Genomic DNA, 27,989 nt, shown 5'->3' with positions numbered 1-27,989 from the left:
GGGCGGGCCCGTCCCCCAGCGTCCCCCCCGAACACCATAGGCGGCTCCGGCTCCAAGATGTCCAACCGGGTGCTCTGCCGGGAGGCCAGCCACGCCGGCAGCTGGTACACGGCCTCAGGTACCGCCACCGGGCGCGGGGAGCGGGGCGCGGGCGGCGGGCGCTGAATCAGCACTTTGGGGCCGCCGGGGCCGTGGCCGGTACCGGGCGTGGGGAGGGGCCGCCGGCTCCGCCCCCGCCGGCACATGGCGGGCGGGGGGGCCGGGCGCGGTTACCGGCTGGGAGCGGGCGGAGCCGCCGTGCCCCCCGAGCACACCCCCGTGCCCCCCGGCCCGGCCGCCCTTCCCGGCGGAAAACGGGCGTTTGGTGGTGGCCCGGGCTGGGTCGCCTCCGCCCGGTGCTCCTCGTGTGCCTGCCCTGCCCGGCAGCCGCGGCTCGCCGCAGCCCCGTGTGTGAGGCGGCGGTGCCGGAGCCCAGCCCTTGTGCTGTGCCTCGCACCGAGTGTTGCGCTCCGTTGGTGTCGGAGCACACGGACGGATCTCAGTGTTTTCATGTGCTCTTATGGGGGGTTTTGGTTTGTTTTTTTTTCCCCCCGTGGGAAAATACCGCGCGTCTGGGGTGTTTCGCACGGTTAGAAGGCAGGTGAAGAGGTGTGAAAGTAGGGAAATTTTATTTCGCTTCTTGTAGTCCAAGACGACCTTCTGTCTTTCTTCCCGAGCTCTTTCTCTGGCAGTAGGGAAAAGTTATTAAGCAGTATTGCAGGGTGGGCTCTGTCCATTTAAACATGTGGTACTTGTAGGAGAATGGAAGAAAGACGCGGTGCTTTGGAGGGAGAGCTACCGCTCCCCTCAGCGTCCCCCCCAAAAAAAGGCAGAAACCTGTAATAATGGTTTGGTAGCTCGTATGTTTGGAAATAAGTTTTTTTGGGTTTTGGGGCAGAACTGCAGTTGTGGAAAGGATGCACGTCTGTCTTTTCAGAGCCGTTTGTAAGGAGATTTGTAAGGGATGTTCTTTTACTGGCCCCGGGAGCAAAGATGATTACAAAACTGCAGGTGAACGAGCCTAGATGAACAGGAGGCTGTCGTAATGAGCAGTTCAGAGGGGCACAAAAAAACCCAATAAAGCATGGCATTCAGGATCCTAAAATGACATTTAAGAAAAATTAGATGTGAGAAGTCATACACTTTTCTTGGCTATATATAATAGATGCAGTTTCCCCTCTCCTCCACAAATGGATGAACGAGGTATGAGGCAAAAACTGAAAGAGAAGAAAAGAAATACAGGGAGGAGGGTAACACAGGAAGAGGTGAATTGTGAGATAAATAGCTGGGCTTCAAATGGTGGCTAGGCAGTTTCGAGACAATAGAGGATGATTGTTTTCCTTCTGAACTTAATATTCCAAACATAATTTTTGTGTCCATTACAAAACTGGTCTCAAATCTTCGTGCAGCGTTGACAGCTTGCAATTACATTTTTTCCCAATGGTCTAGAAAGGCAGGTGGTACTCTCTTTACAGAAAACAAAAAAAAAACCATGTCAGAAGTTTAAAGACATGCAAGGACACCAAAACATCGAAGCTTTGTGGTAACACTAGCTTGTTTATGCTATTTATGTTTTCATTTATGCAGAAAACTTATTTGCAATATGGAATGGCTACATGACCTTACACATAAATTTTGAAGTTTGTTTGATGTTGGACTTCGTGCCAAGTTATTGATGAATACTTTCAAATAAGAATTTTATTTTTTTTTTAAATAATTAAAGGGGCATGGATACTGTGTTGGACTGTTTTGTTAGATTTTGTTAGACTATACCCTGGTAAGTCTGTGTGACTATTTTGGCCAGTACTAGTTGTTTGTGATAGGACATCCAAAAGCATGTTTCTCCCATTGCTTCTGGGAGAAAAGCAATGGCCTTTTGCTTACTGAGGAGATGTGGGATGGTTGCCCAGACACACTGCATGAAAAAAAACAACAAACTGAATCATGTTGTAATAAATTATGACAACTGTACTTATGAGTTAAATTGTAACTCTCACAATGTTTGTGGTGGGGGTAAGTGGTTGATGTTGCATAAGCTAGAGTTTTGGGAAATGTGTTTTTCCTTAAACAAGAAAAGAATATTATGTGTCTTGCTATAGAACTGTCTTCTGCTGTTTACATGGCTATGTGAGAGCAGGAATTCTGTCTGTTCAGCAAGACAAGGACTACCCATTATTGTTGCTTGAAAGCTAATTTTTGTGTGCCATTTAGGAGGGTACATCAAAACTCAAGAGAAAACAAATGGGGACCAAGAGGGTATGTGCTCATCATAGACTTAAAATCTTCCTGTATTTTAGGCCAAACTCACATGTCAGCTGCTATGTCAAAATTGTAACACAGTCTCCTCAATTGTACTACTTGAAGAAAGTGGATTTTACCATGTGCTTTCAGGCTGCATAGCTTCAAGGATGGAGCTGAGGCAGGGATTAGTTTGAATTGTGGTAGTTCTTCACTGCATTCCCATGATTCTCTGGGGATTGTCTTTTCAAGTCCTCCTACCTCCTCCTTTCTTCGTGCTTACTGTCTCGGCCCAGAAGTGATTTGCTGTGTTATATATAAACTGGTTAGCATTTAAGCTTCCTGTTTCCTCAAAACTGCTCTCTTTCTGCAGAGCTGAGTTTGATTGCACAGGGCAAGCAGGTGCCCTGGCTACCCTTATCCTGCTTCATAGTTAAGATGACCCCATCTAAAAGGGTATTGAGAAACATGATTTTTGAAGGATATTCAAAATTATTACATCATTACAGTTTAAAGGGGCTGTGTGAGGATGAGGTTTTTAAGTGGCAGTTTATCCTGACGTGCCTGGTACCTGAGCCAGGGTAGGGGTAGGGGATTGAAAAGTGAAGCACCAATTGCTATGCTGAAAAAAAAAAAGTCTGAGATCTAGCTGCAGAAGTCAGCCCTGGGAAAGAAGGGCCGAAGCCGGCTGTTGGGGGAAGAAAAATGATGGATCCAGAATGCAAACCAGCTTTTGTGACCAGAGGATATCCTTGAACTGAATTAGTTGGCTCCTGTGCAGTCCAGGAGTGGAAGCAGTATCAGAGGTGAAGCCACAACCAAGACCAAGCTACTACTCTTCATGGATGGTCAATGTAATGTAGGTGAGAGGGTTTAGAAGAAATACCACTTCTTGTCTTCAGAGGCTGCTCATTTCTATGGGACAGGAATTGCTTCAGTTGAAATTAGACTCTCGCTCCCCAACTTTATCCAGCTATGGGATATGCCTTGCTTAGGTTCTGCCTTGGAAAACATAAACATGGACTACATTCTATTACAAATACACCGCCTAGTTGTATGATGATAATTAACACTGTAGAGCAGGTAAGACTGGTGTGCAATTATGCACATCCAGGCATGTTCACATGTTAGAATGTTACATCTAAGTAAACAACTTTGTTGTTATTCGATAGAAAGGTGGGTCCCAGGGAGGAAAGCTCACTGCTACCTACCCAAGGGAGCTGAGAAAGTGGGAAGGAGTAGAAGATGGAATTCACAGTGGTGTTAGCATTTAACTGCCCATGTGTTCTTCATTCATAGTGTGCTGTTGTAACAAAAAAAAAAATAAATTAAAAAGCAAGTTCCTTAAGAAGTTTTTGCAGGTGAGTTCAGGATGAAGAATTTAACTAAAATTGTTGTCTTCCGTTCTCTTTTAGAATTCTTGGTGTGGGGAAGTTCATTTTCATTCCACATCAGTCCATGCAGCATTTTAATGAACTTAAGACGTGTACCTCAGGAGCATTTGCCTGACAACAAACTTAACAATGAAGTCTGCTCAGTTGTTCTTCCTCCTGTTTAGCAGCAGCACTGAGTATGAGAAGCTTTACAACTGAGCTTCCTAACTGAAATAGTGACATGCCTGTTGCTGATAGTAGGCCACTGGTTTAGACAACCTCATTTGTGACTTGCGTCAGTATGTCTGCTTTTAAAAAAAGTTAAAAATGGATTGTGACATATCATTGCTTTTGTGGACTAGCAGCCTGGTGCATGGTGGCCACTGAAAACACTTGTAAAAATGAGATAAAAGCATACCAAGTAAATGAAAACGTCACCCCGTTGCACTGCTGTCATGTAGATTGTTGAGAAAATTAAAAAGAAAATCACACTGTTGTGTAGTGAAAAATATTACATGCAGATTTATTTTTGGAAGAAAGTCCCACTCCTGCTGCGTTAATTCAACCACCTAGTGTCCAGACCTCTTGAGAAATTGATTTTGACCAGCAGGGGGAAGAGGAAGATTAAGGACAACTTGAAACAAAAATGGCATAATTTTCCAGGGCTTTGAATGCAGGATAGATACATTCCTAGATACAAAAAGAGCAGCTGAACTATGATGGGAATAACATACTATCCTGAGCATGGACTATTTGCAGGACAGGGTGTGGATGCTCTATCCTGATTTACTCTTCAATGTGAGTAGATTCAGTGAGTGCTGGGCAGTTCTGTGGGGAATCAATCCATACGCTCCTGAAATGGAAATAAACATTAGCTATGTGCATCTTTTTTTCCTGTTTAGCATGCCATTACAAGTGAGATGTCACACATTAAAGTGCTTAACTTGGCTCATTGGCTGGCGGCTGGCAGCTGGCGTGCCTCGCCTGGCTCCTGGAAGTGCTAACTGAATACTGTACTGCTCTTTATGAAAGCGTGTGATAAGAGTTTTTGTCTCAACTTTTCCCCAGTCAGTGCTATTATGCACCACTGATACGGGCAAAACGCAAAGATTTCTAGTAGGCTCTTCCATGTCACAGGAGTAAAATCAAATTGAGGGGATGTGTATAACAGTACTACATGATCTGAAACTTGCCCTACAAAACAAGTTTGTTGTTGTTTTAGTTATGGCTTATTTCTCTGTTTTCCCTGACCAAGCCATAGTGGCCAGAGATGTACTCTGTTAGCCCGTGCCAAGCTGTTTGAACTAGGAGAACCTTAATTTCCATAAGCTTATTAGTGCAAATGTGAGTTGGCAGAGTAATTGCTGTGTCGACTTGAAACACCATTGCGCTTCTTGTCTTCAAAGCTTTTTCTTTTTTTTTAATGAGGAGTCAAGTAAATGGTCAGTAGATGTTTGAAGAAACTTTAAACTTAATGATATACCTGTGTTCAGGGTTTTCTGCTACCCTGGCTTGTCAGTAAAAGAATCCCAAAGGAGGTAGGCACTGACATCTCGTTGCTACCATTTGTAAGGATTGAGTTTCTAACTTTGTTTGGATGAGAAATGCTAGATCTGTGGAATAACTGGCTGTCGTGCAGCCAGGGATATTTAGGCCTTGTCTTTTGGGTAGAGGTCTGCATGATGATGGATAGATCAGCTGGAAAGTAAAATGCTTTGGAGAACTTATGCAGATTGTGTGCCATGAATGATTGGTTTAGAAGTTACATTTCCCTCAAAGTTGGCCACTATTTTATCATGTTTGCGATCTCTTCTACTCCTTTGTAATCCCCAGTAAGATCTACATTAATGCTTTTTTTTGTTACCTTTGTACCAAATACTGATTTTTTTTTCTGATGCCAAGGTAGGCAGCTTCAACGTGCAATAGCAGTGCAATTATGAAATATTTTCATTATGAAATGTTTTCATTTGTACCTTCTGAGGCTTGGGGTCCCTGAAGAGCATTTGAATGAACAGTGATGTAATCCCCTCATTTGTATGCTTGTTGGCATGAGCTGGAACTTCTCATCAGCATTAAAGTGTGTACATCAGTTACATCTGTTTCTGCTCTGCCATGATGTTGCTGAAAGCATGTAAGCCATTCACCAGGCAGGCTGCCCGCAGTTTCTGAGGGCAAACACTGCTGCTGGGTTTGCTGACCCTCAATGTCTGCATCCTACCTTAACTTAGAGCAGAAACCCTTCTCTGTAGTGTTTGGATCTGGATCTCTGCAGCTGCTGAAGGGATTAGAAGGGAGTAACGTGTGTGACGGTGTGTGGTTAGACTATGAATGCAGACGAGGGGTTGAAGAAGATCTTCTCTATGTCATGAAAGAGTCTTTATGAAAGTGCTTTCCTCTGGTCTGCCAAGAACCCCTGGCATGTTCCCCAAAATTGGAATAACTCATCACTGCTCATTCATAAATGTAATATAAAAGTGGTGAATCACCATGTTGTTTGTAGATGGTCACAGATAAATGGATCCAGGAAAACATGGGAAAAGCATGTGAGGATCACTGAAATGAGACATAATTTAGTGGTAGACTTGGCAGTGTTAGGCTTATGGTTGGAGTCTATGATCTTAAAGGTCTTTTCCAACTGGAATGATTCTATTATCTCTGCTGTAGCGAAAGGAGCTTTCTGCAGTAGCAGAATAATTAACGTACTGATCATGAAATCTTAATGTTGTGACATTAGCCGAAGCATTACAAATACAGCTGTTAACTTAAGTTCTTACCTTGCAATCTGTGAACAACTAATCATAGTGTCTTACAAATTTATAAAGTATTTGCTTTGCAATGTTAAATACCAAATTTAATATCTCTCTCCCTTTGGTCATTTAACTTTTCTAGGCATTTTATGGGGAAACTGGATGTGTCATTGCTGACTCTCATGAATTAAACATGGCACACAGTATTAATATGCAGACTGTATTATTTAGCATTGTACGCTGCAAAAATATACTGGAATAATTCAAAATACTATTTCTAGGCTATTATTTCTACCTGAATCACTTAAATACAGTCAAAATCAAAATACCCCATGGAAAGAATGTACATTCAACTTTAATGTACAGTTGGAATTGAAAAGGAGCTTTCATTTGGTGTAGTTCTGGTATCATTAAAATAGGCCTGCAAGTATCACTTAGTGAATACTTTCACAAATTCCATTTACATTTGGCATGTATTGGAGCCAAAATCTCTTTCTCAGATGTATGAAACAGAAGGTCATTTGTTTGGATCTCCGAATGACCCAGCTGCTAAGTTTTTTTAGTGAAGTTAGGTAGGTGCATGTTGGTTGATATTCTTAATGAGTGATGTTTTAGTTTGATCTTTTAATTTTCTATTAACTTTCATTAAAGGAAATTCAAGAGCTAGTGGAATGTTGGAAAACTGGGACATGCAAGTAAGAACTGTCACCCAAGCAGATTTTGATGTCTGTTTTAATGTCTTTGTTGTAGCTTCAGGGGTTTTTTACCCCCATTCAAGCATTACCTGGTGTTTTTATTTCCATCTGACAATGTGTATAAATAGGAGTTTAAGTAGCATCAGTGTAACCTCTATTTGTACCTTAATTTTTTTTTCCCTGGTCCTAGTTTATATAGGTAAATTTCTGACTTGCTTGTAGTCGGATTTCTAATTTTATCAATACTGGAAGAGAGTATATGCTAGCACTAGAGAATGTGCCCATCAGCATGAGTTGTTGGAAATCACATTCTATTCCTGACAAATCCTAGTCTTTGCATAGCTAAAACATGTTTTTTATTCAAGGATTTGACTTTTGTTGTTTTAAAAAAAGATTTTTTTTTTTTTGCAAGTGAGGTTTGTGTTCTTGAAAAAATCCTTATACTTTCTGCATTTTTAACTGAGAAACTAGTTAGGCAAAATCCAATATGAAACATGATAGAGGACTAACAACTGAATTTTGGATTCTCCTTCAACACTGTGGAGAGAAGAATTCCCTTTGTTCCAGTTATTAAACTAACTGCATGCCAGCCCCCGGAGTTTCATTGTTACTTTGATTTTTCTAACACTCTACAAGAATAAAGACTTACTTCTTAGCATATATGCTGTAATATTTATTAGAAGCATTTGTGAGGTGTAGACTCTCTCATCAATTGGTAAAGGTAGCTAAAAGATTTTGCTGAGGAAGACTCAGCAAAAGGTGTTTGCTCCTGTAGGGGAGGAGACATGTAAAAGCTGTCAAGTGTAACTGTGAAGGCTGGGGACTGCAGCATTACTGTCATTGTGCTCCAGCATTACTTGGATTGATGCAAGTGCTGTACACGTGCAGCCAAGGGAGACCTGAGCAATTTTCCCTGGTGCTGCTCTGAATTTCAGTTGAGGCTTATCCTCTTTCAGTAAGAAAAGTGTTCACTGAGACTTAGGATTCAGAATAAACACGGAGTCTTTCCTACCAGTCTTAAAATGTATGTTTTGTACAAGTAACGGTGGCTGCCGGAAAAGGAGCAAATTCCCATTATATTGTCTTGGCATATAAGCACTTCAGCCTCATTGATAAGGTGATGTTGGCTGTGGAAAGAATGTGCTCGTTTGGCTTAACCCACAAAGCCTGGACCATGACAGCTGTAAATTGGTGATGAACGTAACCATGTCACTACCACGTCTTTGTGTTATTATTCGCAGTGGCAGGCATTTTACGTGGAAGGATTCTTTCTTACTTACTCTAGAGCTTTGTGATGGGATAATGCTGATTGTAAAAATAAGCCTAGGGGAGACTTGGTATGTGCTTGCAATTATTGTAAAATTTGGCATAATTTCAAAATAAAACAGGATGTGAAATATCCACAAATAGTGTCAGAAATCTTTAGTTACGTGCCTATATTTATACCTGACTTCACAGGATTGAAATGCAGATCTTTATGTTATGTACTTCAGTAAAGCTCATATTTTGCTGCCTCATCTTCCTGTTGTCAATAAAAGGTCTGATCTTACAGTATTAATGCTAAAGTCTATTGATTGTTGCATCCAGAAATTGCATCCATAATGTTTTCTGTCCTGTCTGGGTTAGTCTTAAACCCCCTCTTGCTCTCCTACCAGCTTTCTCAAGCTGGGCCTTCTGCCTTCTGCCTGAGGCTCAAGGAGGTGGGACCTCTTCTACTTCCCACCACCACGGCAGGAGGATATGTGGGTGGCAACGCCATACATTGTCCAAGCTGGTCAGCTTGGGAGATGGATGCTTACTGCAGTTGTCTTGATGATTATTTGCAAATACTACTTTTCCAGTTTAACTTAATTTAAATATGACAAAAATTTACTTATAGAGCGCTTTGTGAAGAAGCTACTCATCTCCTATAATACAATTCCATATGGCAGAGCATAGCTGCTGTGATAGTGTGGGTTTATTTGTATTTTGTATATCCAATTCAAATATTTTGACTTTAGCCTTAAACATGCTCATGTTTGAGAAATTGGAAGAAAAAGTTCTCTGAGCACTTCAAGAAAAAGTTGATGCTAATTTAGTAACAAGAAAATTACAGTTCTAGAGTATTCCCCTTAAAGTATTTGTAAGCATAGGAACCTGCAGGGAGGCTACACTCCTGTCAGTTCATGTGGGTGCTGTTTGATTATTTCCCTCTTCCAACCCCCCTTTAGCTAAAAGGTCAGATGGGTTTTTGTACTCTTCATTCTCTCTCTCTCTCAGAGATTTGATTACGTATTTTATTAAAATAGTACAGATAACTATAAGTTGGAAGTTTGCATTAGATTGAAGTTAATTATTTAAAGACACCTTGTAGTTGCATTAAAGGGAAAAAATCTGAGAGCAGATGTTGTTAGTTGGTCCTTAAGCAAATACTGACAGAAGTTTCATCCCTTGAGTCATACAGATCTGTTATTTTACTGCCTCTAAGAAGAAAATGTTACTTTGTTAGAGTGTGTGCCTGTAATAGCAGTCTGAGCAAACCCGGACATCTTATTCCACTACTACACTGTAAGATCAGAAGTTTTGGGCAGATTTGACCAATCATGAAATTTCAGGATATTACCAGAGATTCTGACCTTTGTCTTTAAACTGTTTAGCAGGTTACCTGATTTGTCTCAACCAAAGACAAATCGCCTTAACCACTTCCTTAATCAAAAATCCTTGCTAAAGAAGGGATGGAGGAAGGCCAAGCACAGTGCCCTGTTGGGGAAGAGGGTCACCCTTTGCCTGGCAAGTTTTGGCCCTTCTGCTGTTGTGCTGCCTGTGGATCCTCTTCTTTGAGGAGATCGGGTCAGGTGGTGCAGAGTAATATTTTGTTCAAGTCTAGGTAGTAAGTGTTTGGGGGGGGGGGGGAAAACCAAACCAAAACCAGCTGTGTCCTCCTAAAGAGCTTCATTCAGAAAGTATCTTACCCTTCTACATATTTTGGGAGAATGAGGAAGTAAAGTTTTTTTAGGTGATTTGTGTCTTCGCTTAAGTATATAACATAAAAGTGGTCATACTGTAAAAGAGTACTGTTTTGTTAGTCTCCTTGTAGCTTAGAAAGAGCATGGAAATAGAGAGTTTTATTTTTACTTAGCTTCCACAACAGCCTCCATTTTCTAAGATGTCATTATCCTTATCTCTATAGTATGTCTGTGCTGCTTGTAATTTCCCCAAGCAACAGAAGCAGTAGAACAAAGTCGGTGTGTGGTGATTTTTTGTAACAATTTCATCATTTCACAAAATCACTGTATTACAGGAGTGACAAGTGGCTAATCAGTGTCACTCTTTTGTCTGGTTAGAGCTCTAGACAGTAACTAAGGCATTCAAAGTGTGATTGAAGTCTTAAGGAAATGGTTTTGCATTAGTCCACCTTCATGTAACAAGGTAGGAGTCTTCACAACTACAGAAGTTGTCCTTTTTCAGGAAACATGGATTTAAGTTTTGTGTAAAAACCAGTGGCTTTGACACCCCCACCCTTCACCCATGGGTTTTCTAGGGAAGGCTTTTTGGCTATGCCTGGTCAGTGACTGATTGGATTCTGCAAAAGTTGACATCTTTGCTCTGGCTCTCTGTAGTTCTTGCCAGCCTTTTGGAGAGCTGTCAGCTTGAGATTGGGACTGTTTGGAACATATCTGTGAAACTGTTTCGGATACTTAGTTTGTTTTTGACTTTAACTGGAAGCTGGTAGTTCCCCTGCATGGGGAAGATAGAAAATCTGCAATGTGCATGGAAGAAGAGAAGTGTCTGACTGCACCAAACTTTACAGATAAACTCTGCTGACATGTAGTTTTGTCAAAAGCATAGTATCTGCTGAAAAAAGTACATCTATTTTCTCTTTGTTAATGGTATTTTACTTCTAACAATAGTAGCTGCATGAGTTTTACTTGAAAGCTTGTTTTGTGTTATTTAATATAATGAATGTTGCGCTGTATTTGCGAGACTTGCCTGTTCAGGACAAGCTTTACATCAGAGAGTTTTCTTGTGATGGGAAATAATCAAAATGTGGTTTGTTTGGTTGTGGGTTTTTTTGTTTTATTTCTAAAGGCATTTTTTTTCACCTGTCATGCTTGAATTGAGAATATTTGACACTTCTTGAGGTATTTTAAATTTAGTTTTAAAAAGATTAAATACTGGCTTGACCAATTATTAAAGATAATGTTGCCAAGGTGTTCATGTACTTGTAGTATATGTTGATTGATCAGAAGTTAAGGCGTTGGTATAAACGTGGTGTCTTCCCACTTTTAGCTTTTTCCTGTGTATTTACAGATTTTCCAGGTTACAGTGTGTTTTGTATTCTGCTCTTACACTTGCTTGATAATAGTAAAGAATTTATTACCGTAGCCGTTGATTATCATGTCGATATGTAAGGCCTTTGTATTATGTCATCTTCCCGTATCGGGCTCTCTTGGTGTGGGTCATCTTAACTTTTACTTCTGAATTCTGCAAATATGGTTATCAGAGGAGTCAATCATCTGTTTACCATCTCTCTTGAAATCAGCAGCCATCCTTTCTAGTGGTGAAATGGTGTGTTCATTAGTCCCCACAGAGCAAGAAACAATAAGTGTGTGTTTGGATGTGCAGTAAATGAACTTCCTAGAACAGGACATTGAAATTTTACTACTGTAACCTCCAACATTGCAGGGTTGAGGTTTTTTTTGTTGTTGTTGCATTGGGGTTTTTGGGGTGCTGTTTCTTCTGTTTGTTTATTTTTACATTTAAACCCAGCCTTTAATGTTTAAGATGACTTTTAAATCTGCTGGACTTTTAAACTTTATTTATTAATTCTTGAGATATATTAGATTCTTCTGTGGCTTCAGTATTTCCTGGTCTCTTCACAGGACCCCAGCTGAATGCACAACTAGAAGGGTGGCTTTCTCAAGTACAGTCCACAAAAAGACCTGCAAGAGCCATTATTGCACCGTAAGTTTGAAATCTGTTTTTAGTATATATATTAACACTTGATTGGTTAAATACTTTTTTTTGTTCATTTGTTTTGATTGATTTTCAAAATTGGTAAAAACTAGTATTTAGCTGAAAGGAATGTAGTGTATTTTTTTAATAAGCATTTTGAATATGCCATAGAATGGAAGAAATCTGTGCACGTTTTGATGTATGATTAATTTCCTTTTGCTGATGGACTCCAGACACAATATTCATTTGTGATCCAGTAAGATGGGTAAGAGGTGTATTAATGGAGTGCTATTCAAAGGTGACAGCCCTTTCAATGCACTTCTAGTGTAGGACAGCTACACCTACTAGGAAAAAAAACCAACAACACAAAAAATAAGTAAAACTCTTGCACCCCTCTTGCCCCCCAAATCAAAACTTAGCAAAGCTTAAAACAAAAAGTAATGAAATATTATTCAGCTATCCAAAATGGTTGGTTTGTTATTTTAGTTTGGTTTTGTTTGGGTTTTTTTTTGTCCACAGCTGGAATAGGGATTGTCTGAACTACTTAGGGAGAATTCAGTTTCCTGAAGATAGGTGAGATGTAATGAGAAAAGTATGTTGGTCATTTCAATTAATTATGAGTTGGAAGAAAACACTAGAAAAAGCACCTTAAATATGATGGTTTTCCTGTGCTAACATAGCATTGTGTCCTAGTTAGAACAGCTGGGACTGGTTCATCACTGTATGGGTGTAACCCAAAACGGTGTATTCTATAGCCTTCCATGCCATTTCCCAGAAACTGTTGTTAATAGACCATTTACACCACCTGCCCAGAGCAGCCTGACTCCTCAGGCTATAAGCTGGGTGTTAAGAGGCCTGTGAGATAGGAGGATGCTCCTGTCCTCAAACCCGTTGTGGAACTCCCTGCCCTGAGGGAGGTACTGGGCATTCCTGCCTGAACCTGAGGATATATATCATCTTGGAGTCTTGGGACTTTTTTACCACTCGTGGGATCCAGAGAAGGAGGGTGGCCACCACTTTTCAACCGGACTGCGACCACCACTCTCGACCAAACTGCAACAGCACTCTCACCAACAGGTTTTCCCTCTCCTTTTACTTTGGACTCAGGGGGCCCGACGAACACCACTTCGTTCATGCCCCAGGGTGCTGGGTTATATATTTGGGTTTTGTGGGTTAAAACCAATTGTTTGCCTATATAATCGTACTTATTGTATTATTTTATTAAATTGTTATTCTGATTTATAATCTCTCTTTTGAGTTGGGTTCATTTCCCCTGCCAGTTTACCTTTAAACCAGCACACGTTGACATAATGTTTGAAGTATTCCATAATAGTATTGAATTTCCAGAAGACATTGTCCCAGGTTTGCCTTAATCTTTCTTGCAGGAATGTCAGGAAAGAGACCTTTCAGTTGCAGATTATGTAAACTGGGATCTTTTTCCAGAATTGCTAGGTCCTGTAATCTCAGATCTCACCAAAGTTTTTCATTAGCCATGCCTTTTTTTTTTTTCCCTACCTGTAAAGTGGGATATATCTGATAATATTTTTGTGGAAGACAGAAGAAGCCTGTAGCAGAGCAAACCTTTCAGCAGGCTGTTTTGACATTGTCAAGTGACATACCTTGCCAGTTCTGAGCTCTTTAGAATGAGTGGATTAAGTCACGTTGAAGTAAAATCCCAGGGTTATTTTGAGGATAACTTGCTCCACGTATCAACTCTGTGGATGAATATAGATGCAGGTGAGCATACATACATATAGAATCCTCCTGTGCTATGAACAAGGAACTTGTATCTTCAAACATCCTGTATGTCCCAGGACATGCAGTATGTATCATTCTCAGTATCATTGTGTAAAAAGACTTGGGAAGGCTGTAGTTGTGTTGTTGCACATACTCGACTCAAAATAAGCAGTAACTATTGACCTGGAGTTGCAGGTGCTCTAGATGAGCTCGAGGGGGTGATGTGGCACGGCCATACTGCTGAGTGACTGTGAGCTCTTTTGCGCCACTTGACCTTGGACTTTGGAAATGAATGTTCTCTGGAATTAATGCTTTTAGTGGTGTAAAGTGAATTTTCACTGGTTTCTAACAGTTTTGAAGGGAATGGGTCTTAAGATTTGAATGTGATATTTAAAACAAGTAGTCAGAATAATTAAAAATAATTTTGGAGAGCAAACAGGAACAGAGGTCAAGAAAGACCCCAGACCAGAGTGACAGGAAACGATGAATCATGCATCATGTTTGCAGTAAAAACTAGCATGCTGCATTCCACTTCTGTCTGTGTGCCCATTCACTCTCTTGCTCATGTATTCTTCTTCTGTGACAGAGCATTTTTATTCTCTGGTTTATCTGCTGTAACATATAGTTCTCGCCTTGCCAGACCCCTCTACTGTCATTGTTTTCAGTTACTGCCATGTGGTTGGAAGAGCCTTCTCCAGCAGTTTGCTATTCCCTTGTTCCCTGGTTGCACACTTTGTGTTATCATGAGCTTCTGATAATGTGCAGTTGTGCACTCTGCACACCAGTGTCTTTTAAGAGTGATGGAAGGGACTGTGTTTTGGACGTTTATTTACCGTCAAATGGCCATTGATCGTTCTTTAATGAGTCGGTAAACGGTCCCTGATAGTTAGTTCTTCTATCACTTTTGTGATCAATACTACAGCCATGCTCTCCTGCTCTTTCAGGAGTTGGCTTTTAGATCACTCTTACTATTTCTAGCTTACTGGGGACAAAAAATATGCAAGATATTAATATTTAATAACAATATCAACATATTTAAGATGTTAAGCAATATTTAACATTGTTAACATTTTGTACACCTTGATTTGCAGCCACGCAGGATACACGTATTGTGGATCTTGTGCAGCCCATGCTTACAAACAAGTGGATCCTAATATCACGTAAGTATGAGTCTTTCTTTGCAAAGCAGGAGACAATGCCGTTGCAATTCTCTGATAAGCTGAATGTTCTTTTTACATTCTTACACCTTGAAGTACTCGGGTTTTAATTTTGTACTTTTTTTTAGACTTTTATGGGTCCCTTTGGTTTTAACATCATACATGTTCAAATTGGATGTTACAAAATAAAAAAATATAGTATTGTTGAAATAGAAAATGTAAAGTAGTATTTTCAAAAATTTGTTGAAATTATTGGTAACTATAACAAGGGAGGGCTTAAAGATGTCCTTTTTGCAGGTAATAACAGTATATTACTGACATTCCACTGCTTTTATAAAAGCCCAAGCTGGTTTTTTTTTGGGGGGGTGTAGTTTTTGGGTTGATTTTGGTTTTTTTTGGTTGTCATTGGGAGGTTTTGGTTGTTTTTTAAGTCTGTTAAAATATTTGACCATGATTCTGCATTAGTTTTTCAGTGCAGGATTATGGGCTGAATACTACCAGGTTTCTCTTCTTCTATGGAGAAAGTGACTCATGTGTTTATATAATATTTTAAGTCAGTGACAGTTACTCATTCCAATAATTTTAGGTGGACTTTTGTTTCTAACAAGTTTAAAATAAGAAAAATTAAAACCCCCCTCAGCATGCTACTGTAGTCTGTGCCTGCATCTGAAAATATGAATCCAGTTATTTTAGGTTAAAGGAATATAATTCTTGTGATGTTCTGCTTACTGCAACTTTTTTTTTTTAATGGCAAAAATTTAATGCACCTTCAGTATTTACTCCAAGTATGTATTTTGCAATGCTAAATAAAAACTGGCTAGGTTTATCAGTTTTTCATGAGATAACATGTTGTAATATGCTCCAAAGCCAATGGGTTTAATTCTTTCTAAACTGTTGTAAACTATGTGAAAATATTTTATGGTGAGACATAAGTTTTAGAGAAACCTAGTTCCTCTAAAATTTCCAGAACAAGTTGCATTGCCCACATTCAGTGACATGGAGTCAATTGAACTTTATGGATCATTTGCTGTTTTACGACATGGAATGTTTAGAATTCATCTTTGAGCTGAATTATTGCATGTTTGGATATTTTCTTTTCATTAGCTTTGCAGAAAGTTATAGTATTTTAGTATACCTTGCTAATAGCACTTTCCCACCCTTTTAGTTCAGTGCCAGAAAAAAGATGATATCCTGAATGGGAAAAGCTGAATTTCCTATATTTTTTGTTTCTTTTTTCTTGTAAGTCCTGTGGCAGGAGACCCTAAGCATCTAATCAAGAGCCAGGAACTGAGGACTTGATGAAATAACATCATGATGACGTGTGAAAGGTTGCAGTATCAGCTAAAGCTATGAATGTGCAGGTCCAAGTCCCTGTTGTTGATGCAACAGATAGATAAAAACAGCATTTGAGAATTACTTTAATTTGGTGTAATCTGAACTGAGACTAATCAACTAAATAAGTGAAAAGCTCTGAATAGATGATAAACCCATAATCGTTTGAGGTCACATTCCTATAGTTGTTGAAGGTGGTGTGTAGTGATGTGTAGCTGAAGGTTCTGTTGATCCAAGGAGAGAATTCAAAAAATCTGTTCTGAGGGGCTGTATGACATCATTCAGCCTCCAAATGCATCCAGTTAGACAGATTTCTAGCTGTTGAGTGCCCTGTGATATATAACCTGCTTAAGAGATTTAAGGCTACAGGAAGCATTATTGAACTGATCTCATGATAATTTCTGAGATACTGAGCAAGGTTGAGCCATGGATTGATCTGTGGTCTTACAGACAGCAGAGTAAAACAGTTGTAGCCTTGAGAAAGTATTGCTTTCTATGTTTTTATTAAACTTGTTGCTCTAAGCTAGGTCTCTCTACAATTGCATTTATCTAAACTGTGGGCTTTTGTGTTAATTGTTGCAGCCGAAAAATTTTCATTCTTGGGCCTTCCCATCACGTGCCCCTCTCCCGATGTGCACTTTCCAGTGTGGACATTTACAGGACACCTCTGTATGATCTCCGAATTGACCAAAAGAGTGAGTGCATGAAAAAGCTTACATCTTGAAGACTGCTGAGGCTTGAGTATTAACTGTGGTACTACAGTGCTGAGGACTTGCTTGTTGAGCACTTCCTTGCTTTAAGTGGCACACAAGTGCAAATCAGGTTTTACTGCAACCAAAGCTAACTTCTGAAAGATCCTGGCTGTGGCAGGCATTGTCGTGTTATAACCATATCTCTCTTGCTCCTGACAAGTAAAGAATTCTCAATTTTTGCTTATCTTTTCCATTTTGAGTGTGTGATCACTTGACAAGTGATCTTTAAAAGAGCTTTAAAAATTAAAAAGTGTTACTGTCAAAGAATATCTCACTAAGCACCTTCTCCATTATTCTGTGAAGTATTCTGGCTGGAACAAGGTACTTCAGTTGGTTCGAGTTTGATTTCTGATAGAGGAATAACAGAGGAACATGCATTATTGCATGTGACTTTTTAACTTGCAAAGTACCTGCATAACTTAAAAATCATTAGTGCATGAAATACCAGTCTTTGGAAGTAAGCTTAAAGGTGCAATGAAGATAAATTTGATATTTTGACTTTTACGCATTTCAAGGTATACCTGTATAATACAGTATCTTTTTCAGAAGGGCTAATTAGCGCAGATATATTGTGTTTCATCGTAACTGTGATTAAGCAAGATAATTCAGGCTTTCTACATAGTGCCTGCAGAAATTTCCTTAGGTAAGAAATGTTCTGGGTTTTGTAGAACTCCTTTATGAAAAGACTAAAGAAGGAGGCACAGCCCTACATCAAATTTTTCGTGCAGTGGATAATTTTCAAAATGTAGAAATGACTCCGAATACTCTCAAGCACACTTGAGAATAGAAAAGATAACTTGCAAATGTGGATTACTTAACCAGTTTCGGCTGTCTCTAGATTTCATGATTCGGTCAATAATAAATTGTGTTAAGTAGTAACACATCCAGCAATGGCTTCACTGATCAATTTTTTTTAATATATGATGATGCTGTTTGTGAAAATAAGAATTCAATGACTGGGCAAATTTATGTATATTTTCATTCATGTTTTATTTGTATTACTTGGATTTTCAGTTATGATACAAGATTTTTCTCAATATACTAACAAGTTCACTGATTTAACATACTTATTTTGTAAACTGAATCAATTACATTTGTATCTTAATTACTTGAATATCATTTTAATCCTGAATTTATTTAGAAACAAGTGGTTTGTGATGACAGCCTTTGGAGGCAAGTAGTTTGTTCTAGTGGGCGTGTTCTTATAAAGATGCACTGTAGCTTGCTTTTTCACTTGTAGCAGTTTTCAGAAACATAAAGTAGTAAAAATTAATCTTTTAATTCGTTTCAGTTTATGGAGAATTGTGGAAGACTGGAATGTTTGAGCGTATGTCCCTACAGACAGATGAAGATGAACACAGTATTGAAATGCATTTGCCTTATACTGCTAAAGCCATGGAAAGGTACTCGGGCTAATTACTTCTACAAGAATGAGCATTATGTGCATTAAATGTTTGAACTACATATTAAGTGCAGTAGGAAGTAATAATGAATTTTATGGCATAGAGTACCTTATATGGTATATAATGCTTACTGCACACTCCCCCACACTCCAGTAAAAATTTTGGTAAGGAGAGGGTCAGAGACTAGGATAAGTTGCTGTAATAGAAACAGTGAGCAGAGCAAACACCTGAATGATGAAGTTGTAACACCTCTTATAGACAGGTTTACATTGATCTAAAATAGATTCATGAAAGCATGTCTATATTAACTCTTTCTCAATAGCCGATTTCCTCCCCCCTTCCCCCCCCATTTTTTGCAAGGCATCTTTGCAAGACGTTCGAATACCAATAGGTGTTTTCTGTGGGATTTTAAGTTTGTTCGGAACTTAAGTACTAATTTTGAAATCAGGGTTCTGTTTACACCTGCTGTTTCAGATCTGTATTTGAAATAAAAATTGTCATCATTAGAGAAAAATTGTCAATTTGGGTTGGGGGTTGTTCCCACATGTGCAGGTCACATCTTTTTATTTTTATTATTTCTTCCATTGTATTTTAAATTATCCCTAGAGTATCAGTGTACACCTGGGTACTTACCTTGAGCATTTTCATATACGTTTCATATACTTTGGAGAATTACCCAACATGCAGTATCTATACAAGCTGAATCTAATTCTTATTTCACTGCTGATTTCACTGTGTCTTTTCTTTTTGTTTGCCTGGTGTTTTCAGTTTGCAGGAAAGTTAAATACTGCATTTGGGGATGTGTGTTGTTTTCTGAAGTTTTAAGTACTTTGAGGTTCTAAAACAACATCCTAGTATGACCTCACCAAATTACTATCTTCAACTCAATAGTGACCCTTTAAAACATTCTGCACTTTCAGTTAGCAAGCCCTGAAAAATCTTCAGATGTTACTTGAACTACAACCTTTTTTCTTTTGCTTATAAGCCATAAGGATGAGTTTACTATTATTCCTGTGTTGGTCGGAGCACTGAGTGAGTCAAAAGAGCAGGAATTTGGAAAACTCTTCAGTAAATACCTAGCTGATCCTAGTAACCTCTTTGTGGTTTCTTCTGACTTTTGCCATTGGGGTAAGTTTCATATCTCTTCATGATAACGGTATGTTGAATCTTTTGTAGTTATTTTCAAATAATGTATTTTTTAAACATTGAACATTTTAACTTCTTGTACATGTATTTTTGAAACTTAAATGCCTTTGTAAGGGTAATAAAAGGATTTTTTAAAATCTGGAACGATAGGTGAAAAAAATTGATGTGATAATGTGTTTTCAGTATAGTGGGGAAAATAAATGGTGAAGGTGTTGTGGGTTTATATGCATCTCTTTACTGTTGCAATGTAATAATTGTCTGAAGTTGCTTGCTCTTTTTACTCTTCTTCTAAGCACCTCAAACAACTTGCAGAACTAATTAGCTAAAAATTCACTGGACATGGCCACATTCTTCTGACGGAAATAAGTTTTGTATGTTTTACTGCTGGGTAAGATAGCAGATGGAGTATTTATGCCAGCTCACCAGAGCTATCCCAGTTCATCTTGGTGGCAGAGCTAAAAAGGCTCCAGAAGCCTTGACTTCTGTCCTCCTTTAACACTTTATTTTTCTTTTAAGTGTGATAGTAGCTGGAAAAGGGACTGCTTCAGAAAGATATGTTACACAACAGACCTCCTTTCTTTTTTTCCTTGTCATCTTTGGTCAACTTACATAATTAAGTGCATATTTTACTCATCTTTGAATTGTGGAGTAGGTGGAAGTATATATCATGACCTGGGTTCTGTTGTGGCTAATGAACCATCTGGAACTGTTCATTGAATTATCATAAATTTTTTCTTTTAACCTTCATTTACTGTGGGTATTGTTGTGCAAGCAGAAGTAGCCTGACTCCATGGTTGACTTGGCCAAGAAGGATAGAGAAATGAAATGTTGCTTTACTTTTTACTTTATAGAATTGGATTCCAAGGCAATAACAGGCAATTAATAAATGATACTGCAGTGTCAGTTCTACATAGTAGGTTTCTTTTTAGGAATATAGCTACCCATCCTGTATTTTTTTTACTTTGTTTCTGGGCTGCTACTTGATGATAGCCCTAGAATTTTCTCAGTGGAGCTAAAACGTATAAAATAAATGAAGATTACTAGTTTACAAATATTATACTTTCAAATATTTAGTAAGTACTAGGGAGTGTTTTAGCTACAATTTTTCCCTTTTTTATTTTATACATGATTTTTGTTTCAAGGTCAGAGGTTCCGTTACAGTTACTATGATGAATCCCAAGGAGAAATTTATAGATCCATTGAGCACCTAGATAAAATGGTAAGTTTTCAGATTTGGTGGAACTAACTAACAAATTTCTCCTGTACATTACATTTCTTTGAACACTTTAGAAATTTCTCTAACAAAATATTATAGATTAGCTATTTTATTGAATGTATCATTTTCCTTTGTTTAGCACAATAAGAACTTAGCTGTCGTTTTTAGTTAGTATCCTCCATTTTACTGACTGCACACAATTATATTGCGGGTATAATCTAGTAAGAGTAATTTATGAGAATAAATGCATGTTCACCTACCTAAAATGCCCTAGTGTCACGTAATTCCTGTCCGCATACCCTCTAATGTTTTTGAGAGTCAGTGAGAATCATGCATGGAGTATTGTGGCAGTTCAGGTTTGATAGCTGTGATACCTGCGTGTGGAAACAGCATTGTGATTGTGCTAATGGTTTCAGCAACATCCATTTTGAGGAGGAAAGGCTGTAGGGGATTGCGCTGATCAGGAAAATGAGTCAGCACCATACCTGGTAGTAGTGTTCCCCTTGGCCCTTACTCTGTAATACGTGGTGGGAAAGAGAAGTAGACCATACTTCATTCTGTGTTTGGTGAAAGGCTGAGAGGAATGCTGAATACATAAAGGTTATGATGCCAATTATGTTGTGTTTCCTTTGCAATCACAGGAGACAAAGATTTATTTTTAAATTAAAAAAAGGTTAATGTTCAAGACTATACTTAAGGCATAGAATAAAAGTAATTCTTTTGGAAATACATAATCTTAAAATTTGTTTTACAACTGCTTGCATCATTTATGTAATTTCTGTAGAATCTGTTAGAAGAGAGAACTGTTGTTGTTCCTGGCATATTAATTTTTTTCTTGTCTTGAAGGAATAAATCCTATCTGCTGGAGGGATCTCTTAAGTTTTTTCCTCTGTTTATCCATATTAATGTTTGGTTTTCCACTACTCATCACTGGAATAGGAACAGTAAATAACTTGCCTTCATTCTGTTTATCCCATTTTTAATAATTCTTGTAGTCAGTTGAGGGCTTTCTCTATCAATACAAGTGGTTTTCTACAGAATCCCAGAATTTGCAGCTCTGAATGTTTTTGCAGGAGAGCAGATTACGGTGCATTAGCAAACATTAGTTTCCCTTTGTTAATTTCTGTGGTGAAAGCTTCAAGACTGGACTTTGGCATTTAATTACTTTTAGGAAAGGCATTGCTGCACCAACTCTTTCTTTTGGTAGTTATTCAACCAAAAGGAAATTACATTTTTTGTGACACGGAAAATCACGTCTACTGTTTGAAAAAGTATTTTTATAGTACTAAAATTGGCTTAATTTTATTGGACCTAGCTAGGAAAGCAGTCGGCTGAGCGCTTTGTAAGCAGGAAAGCATTCTGGGTTAAGATGAAATCAGTTTCCCTTGAAAATGCCCTTGTGGAAGGATAGTGGTCTCTTCCTTATTTGGACTGAACCTTGCATATAGATGCATAATGATTTTCCCACCTAGTGCATAAAAACTGCTGAACACTTTGGGTATTGAAGTTTTACTAAGCTGGTAACCATGATGAGAAATTTTATTTGCTGTGATTCTAACTTAGAGCCATTAGACTCCAGCATGAAAAAATACAGAGTAGTAAATATTACTAGGCAGACATCAGTTTCTCCATGGTAATTGTTGATATGAGCACTGTCACCACAATGCACTCTGTGAAGTGACAGTAAAAGAAGTAAATAAGCTTCATGGTTAATAGGGGGGTACCTTAGGGAAGAATCCTCAAACGAAGAGTTATTATTGAGCAGCTCGTGTACAATAGTTTGTACAGCATAACCTGCTAACTACCATCTTTTTAAATAAAAGGCAGGAGGGGAGTATTTTGTAAGATGTTGTTGAAGAGTAATTATTCTTGATTATGACGACCCAGAAAATGCAGACGGCTCTCTTCAATCTTCACTGCCAGATTGCTCATTTTATATGAGCATATTATTTATATGGGAAATGTTATGCCTCACGTGAGTCAATGGGAGGATTCTGTTACCCTGAATGCTGACAGTGCAGTCACTGAGGAGAGCTGTGAGGAACAGCCAGCAGTGGTTGTGCAGGAGCCATGCTCAGCACTGGTGGCCTCTCAGGTAGCTCTAAATGAACTGCTGAATTCCGGTGGCTTCTGCAGCACTGCTGCAGTATGCCAGGACCTTCCACAGTGCTCCAGCCTGGGAAGGCTTCTTAACCTGAGCATAATGCAAGACAATGACTCTCTGCCTGGGTTCCCAGATCCCTGCTGTTTCTGCTGTGCCCAGCCAGTAATTTTCCCGTTGGTTGTTTATCTTCCAGTCTGAGTGACTACACATGCAAAGATAGTTGGACTGGATGGTATCAAGACCAAGTTTGTTTCTACTTCCATTAGAGGGCTACTAGTTTATATTTTTAAGTGTGAAGAAGCAGCTGAAGTGACTTATAACAAGCTTTAATTTAACCAGTCAGAGGATTAGTGGAGAATAGTGTGAAATAAACCCATAGGTTGGTGGAGGTTTTGTGTGTGTTGGTTTGGGTGTTTTGGGTTTTTTTGTAATTTTTGTAAGCTTGTAGATGCTTGATCCTGTTAAGGGATGATATTTAGAAATGTAACTGGTTTTAATCATATTAAGTGCACTGTGCTATGATATTGTAGATGCTATTAACAGTGTCTGGGTAACTGAGGTATGCAATTGCTATGTGATGCCTTAATAACCGTGTGATAAACTGCAGAACTGTGTTTGCATTTTTATCATGTGGGTTTTGTCCCGTGTTTTAACTCTGTTCTAAGCCATGCCTGGCTGAGTTGTTACAAATACTAAAAATTAATAGCTTCAAAATTTTGCTTTTTAGAAAAATAGAACACAACCTGACAAAAATGTTTCCTTTGTTCCTCAACACCATTTTAGGCTGAGAAATGAGCTTGGTGGTCTTTGCTTCTCTGCCACAACAATTTTTAAATCCAAAGATTGAAAAGTTCAATACAACTGACTGCTTATAGGATATTTGTTAATACCCATTTCCTATGGATTTTCTCCAGTCTGTAATGTATGGAACTCTGTTAGCATTTTCTGGGATGAACTGCATAGCTCTAAATGTTTTGCAGTGCTGAACAGTGCACTGAAATAGGCTTACTAGGCATTCTCATAAACCCATGTCCATTCATTTGAGACAAATGCTCAAATGCTTCTGCCCAGTATGTTCCAGTGACTTACAACTATAAAACAAGTCTCTCAATTGAGCAGCCATTTTCATTTTTTGAAAAGGTTGTGAAAGGATTTACAAAGAGATAAAATTTATTTTCATGAACTATTCAGTATCCGAGTAAGCACCTTATGCATGTTTAGTTTCACTTGAGTATGTAGTCAGGTTTGGTTCTGCTTTCTTTAGCAGAACGTATGTATTGACACGTCCGATTTACAAGTAAATGGGTAGTTCAAAGACATGCTTTGTAAATTCTAGAAATGTAATGGTGTCTATGTGATCACTGCTAGTTAGCGATTACCTACTGTTAGTTTTTTGGCACTCACGTTCTGTAGATCTGGAGTGATTAACTGCTGTAATTACCAGCCAGGGGTCCAAACACTCTCTCCATGAGCTCTTGCCAACAATTGGTCAGCATAATTTGGTTTTGTTTTTCCATAAAATTTATTTCTCTATGAATTCATCTTACATCTGTTTCTATTTAAAAGTACACAAAGGTGGTGGTTATGGTTGCTGTTTTGTAATTCTCCCTGACTCTCCTGGGAGTCTCCAGCTCCTCCATTGTAAGCTGTGATCCAGTCTAAATAATTAGTGTATCTGCCAGATCAGCCAAAGCCCTTGCAGAGTGTTTGGAAGGTTTTGCTCTTGAGGTGGAGACTTCAGACTGACCGCTTCCTGCACTGTGGTTTCTTCTTTTATCACCCACATTTTCCCAAAAGTAGGGACAGGGGCTGGGAAAATTGCAGAAATCTTAGGCAAAATTAACTCCCTTTCTGATATCAACCTCCCATTGTTCCCATGCAAAGTGCATGTTTTTTTCCAGTCTCTAAGGAGAACCTTCCTGTTTTACCAGCAGAAGCAGCACAACTATGTGTCTTACTGAATTACTGAGTGTCTGGAGCTCATTTACCTGGTGAAGGGAATTCATCATTTTCAGAGGAAGGAAAAAAGTAAGAGGATGGAGTCTAATACAGGCAAAATAGCAAAGCCATGATGTAACCCAAACAATAATTGATTCAGACTTGCTTTAAACTACTTTCATTATGTTTGATCTGCTCTGTGGGATGGCGTAAGAGTAGGCTGTATCTGGAGTTGTAGGATTCTATTTGCTTTTAAGAATGCAAATGTTTGTGTATGTGGAAGGTTTTGTTTTCCACACATGTGCTGATATTCTTAGTGTGACTCCATGGGATCATGGGTCTTGCTGTGGATGGAGAAAAGGATGTATATATGTGACTGTCTCATGTAAAGTGGAAGCATCATCTCCTGGCTCTTACATTTTTGTGGTGCAACAACTTCATAGTACTTTAGAGATGTTCTGGATCTGCTTTTTTATGTTCTGAGCAGATGGCCAACCCATGCCCAGAACAATTGCCTTGCATGACTGACATGTCTAGGATACATTACATTTGCTCTGTGTGTGAACTGCATGTGTGCTTATTGATAGTTTATCCAGGGTTTTTGGACCCACAGGAGTCCCAGGCAAGTGGTTGGCCCTGAGCTTGCTCTGTTACCAGGGAGAGGAGATGAAGGCATGACTTCTTCCTGCTTTGCCCTTGTAGTAAATTTGTCTGGTTGTAACTATACCAAATCCTATGGAAGTAGGATACCCTTGGAGAGTGGGGATCAGCTAGTCTGCGGAATGAGCTCTTTTAGCATGAGCTTCACTGGTATCTGCAAAGATAGCTTCACAGATCTGTGGATCACGGACAGCTTTGGAAGAGCTCCTGCACTCTTATTTTGGCAAGGGATGGAAACAAGATGACTGCAAGCTAGAGCTCACATGCTGAGGTTTCCTTGATATCCTTGGTACAAAGTAAAGGGTTTTTCCTTCTGAACTGTTCTGTTGTAATAAATAGGTGATATATAAACATCTGGTTATGAATGTGTTACGTAATTATTGCTAACGATTCTTTTTCAGGGTATGAGCATTATAGAGCAGCTAGATCCTGTATCTTTTAGCAATTACTTGAAGAAATACCATAATACAATATGTGGAAGACATCCTATTGGAGTATTATTAAATGTAAGTAACTTTTGATTTGTTGAAGAATGTAACTTTTAGAAAAATGCTTACATTGGTTTAAAACACAGTATTGCTGCAGCATTCCTTAGTTCTAAAATGACAAACCTTGAATTAATTTATTTTTCCAAATGTTCTCAACTTGGTCTCCAGTTTCCGTGTCTTGCATATAGACAGATGTAAGCTCTTAAAAGGGCTGAGAGTTTTCAGTTCCCTAGGGGAGATGAGGTACACCACATTCCTTTTGAATTTCAATGAAATGCAATAATTCACTTTCTCTTGGCCTTAAAAAAATGAACAAATAAATCCATCTCCCTGAAAAAGTACATACTTACTCTTCAAACCAGTACTTACAAACACGTCTATATTTTTTCTGTATTGCTGTTAGCTAGCTATTGTGAGTGCCTTGTGATTTCTGGCAACGTTTTTGACTTTTGCAAATATGGTGAGAGACTGCCTCTGTAAGTATTAGTGCAGTGCACCATTAACTCATAAATTAACAGCAATTAGAATTCAGATTAACTGGTACTTTCTATTTACTGTATTCTGCTTTGGTGATGCAGTGCAGGCATAAACCTGGCTCAACTTAGTTGTCTAAATTTGGTCCACGGCTACTTTACACCGCTGCTGGAGTGCTGCAGATTTGTCATATTGCTGATTGAATCTCACTTATTTTTACTCTAAATCAAATCTGAAACAGGAAGCATGTTAACTTTTTTAAAATTCACTGGGAATGTAGTCTGTATGAAGAACATACAGAGGAACCTTTTGAAGTGAAGCTTGTATGAGTAATATCAATACTGAGGATGCAAAATTCAGTACTGTGAGAACTCTGCAAATATAGCCAACTCTTACCTTCAGATAATGATTAGTTTTGCAGTGAATCAGAGCTAAATTCTGTTTATTCACTTTTGCCAATTGTCACGCTTTAATAAATTATCCTTGTACATTATTTTTCATTAATGGAAGAAATACAATCTAAAAAGTGTTAATAGTGTTGGGGTTTTCTCTATTACATCTCTGTATCAACTCCCCATGGAACTGAAAGCATTGTTTCTAAGGGACCTATTATGAAAGGTTGTTCAGTATTGCTTCAAAGAACTGCATGAATGTATATAATGCAGTGGGGGGAGCGTCACTGAATGAAAACGCACACAAATGGTTAGGCCCAAAAATTACGGGGAGGTGCTTATATGAGGACCTCCAAAACAGGGGGAAAGGACTGAGAACTAGAAAATGTTGTAATTTCACTGATACAATTTTTTAATGGCCCCTTTTTATTTTCCCCCCTCTCTTTAGGCTATCAACGAGCTCCAGAAGAATGGAATGAATATGAGCTTTTCATTTTTGAATTACGCTCAGTCAAGCCAGTGTCGAAACTGGCAAGACAGCTCAGTGAGTTATGCAGCTGGAGCACTTATGGTCCACTGAACCACTGAATGCTCAGGGATGGCACCTGCACACACTCTGTATACGGGGTCCCAGCCTAGCCCTTACAAAGATACAGTCCCTGGTCTTTGGGTATACTGAAACCTCAAACTAATAGAACTCTGTTCTTTTCTAGTAGGTGTAGTCCTTCCTTAGTTTCAACTCATTTAAAAATGCTTTCTTGTTTAGGACAATGGAAGGAAGGCTGGTATAAGAACTTTTTGTGCTTTTTTTTTTTTACCTTTTTTTTTCTTTTTTTGTTTTTTGGGGAAGAGATAATGGCTGTGAAGGCATGGTGGTAGACTGTCCTTACAAATACAACATATAAAGCATTTACCATATCCTAAATTTGCACTCTTTGCAGACCTGTGCACATATACTCTGCTTTCAGAATAGTTTTGCAAGTTGTAAACGGAAAAAGGGGGTGGAAGCTTTTTAATAAAAGAAAAAAAAAAAGGAAAACAACGCATTTATAAATTATCCTGTATTAGAATATAATAAAACTCCAGTATAGTCAGTTACTACCCGTGATGTACAACAGATATCTTCTATTTTAGTTGCTAATAAAGGGCTACACAAACCAAAA

At 38.7% G+C, this 27,989-nt stretch overlaps 1 protein-coding gene across 1 annotated transcript; it reads left to right on the top strand.

Moving 5' to 3' along the window:
• The first annotated feature begins 3 nt into the window (after positions 1 to 3).
• MEMO1 (mediator of cell motility 1) lies at positions 4 to 27,989 on the top strand. Its single transcript, XM_017806810.1, has 9 exons — positions 4 to 118; positions 11,955 to 12,036; positions 14,856 to 14,924; positions 16,836 to 16,948; positions 18,297 to 18,408; positions 19,394 to 19,536; positions 20,697 to 20,773; positions 25,874 to 25,978; positions 27,275 to 27,989. The coding sequence occupies exons 1-9, from the start codon at positions 58 to 60 to the stop codon at positions 27,404 to 27,406; spliced, it is 894 nt and encodes a 297-aa protein (XP_017662299.1). The 5' UTR covers positions 4 to 57; the 3' UTR covers positions 27,407 to 27,989.

Source organism: Lepidothrix coronata, unplaced genomic scaffold (assembly GCF_001604755.1).
Source record: "Lepidothrix coronata isolate B3197 unplaced genomic scaffold, Lepidothrix_coronata-1.0 Scaffold16, whole genome shotgun sequence".
Taxonomy (NCBI): domain Eukaryota; kingdom Metazoa; phylum Chordata; class Aves; order Passeriformes; family Pipridae; genus Lepidothrix; species Lepidothrix coronata.
This window is presented reverse-complemented; position numbering and strand designations above follow the sequence as displayed.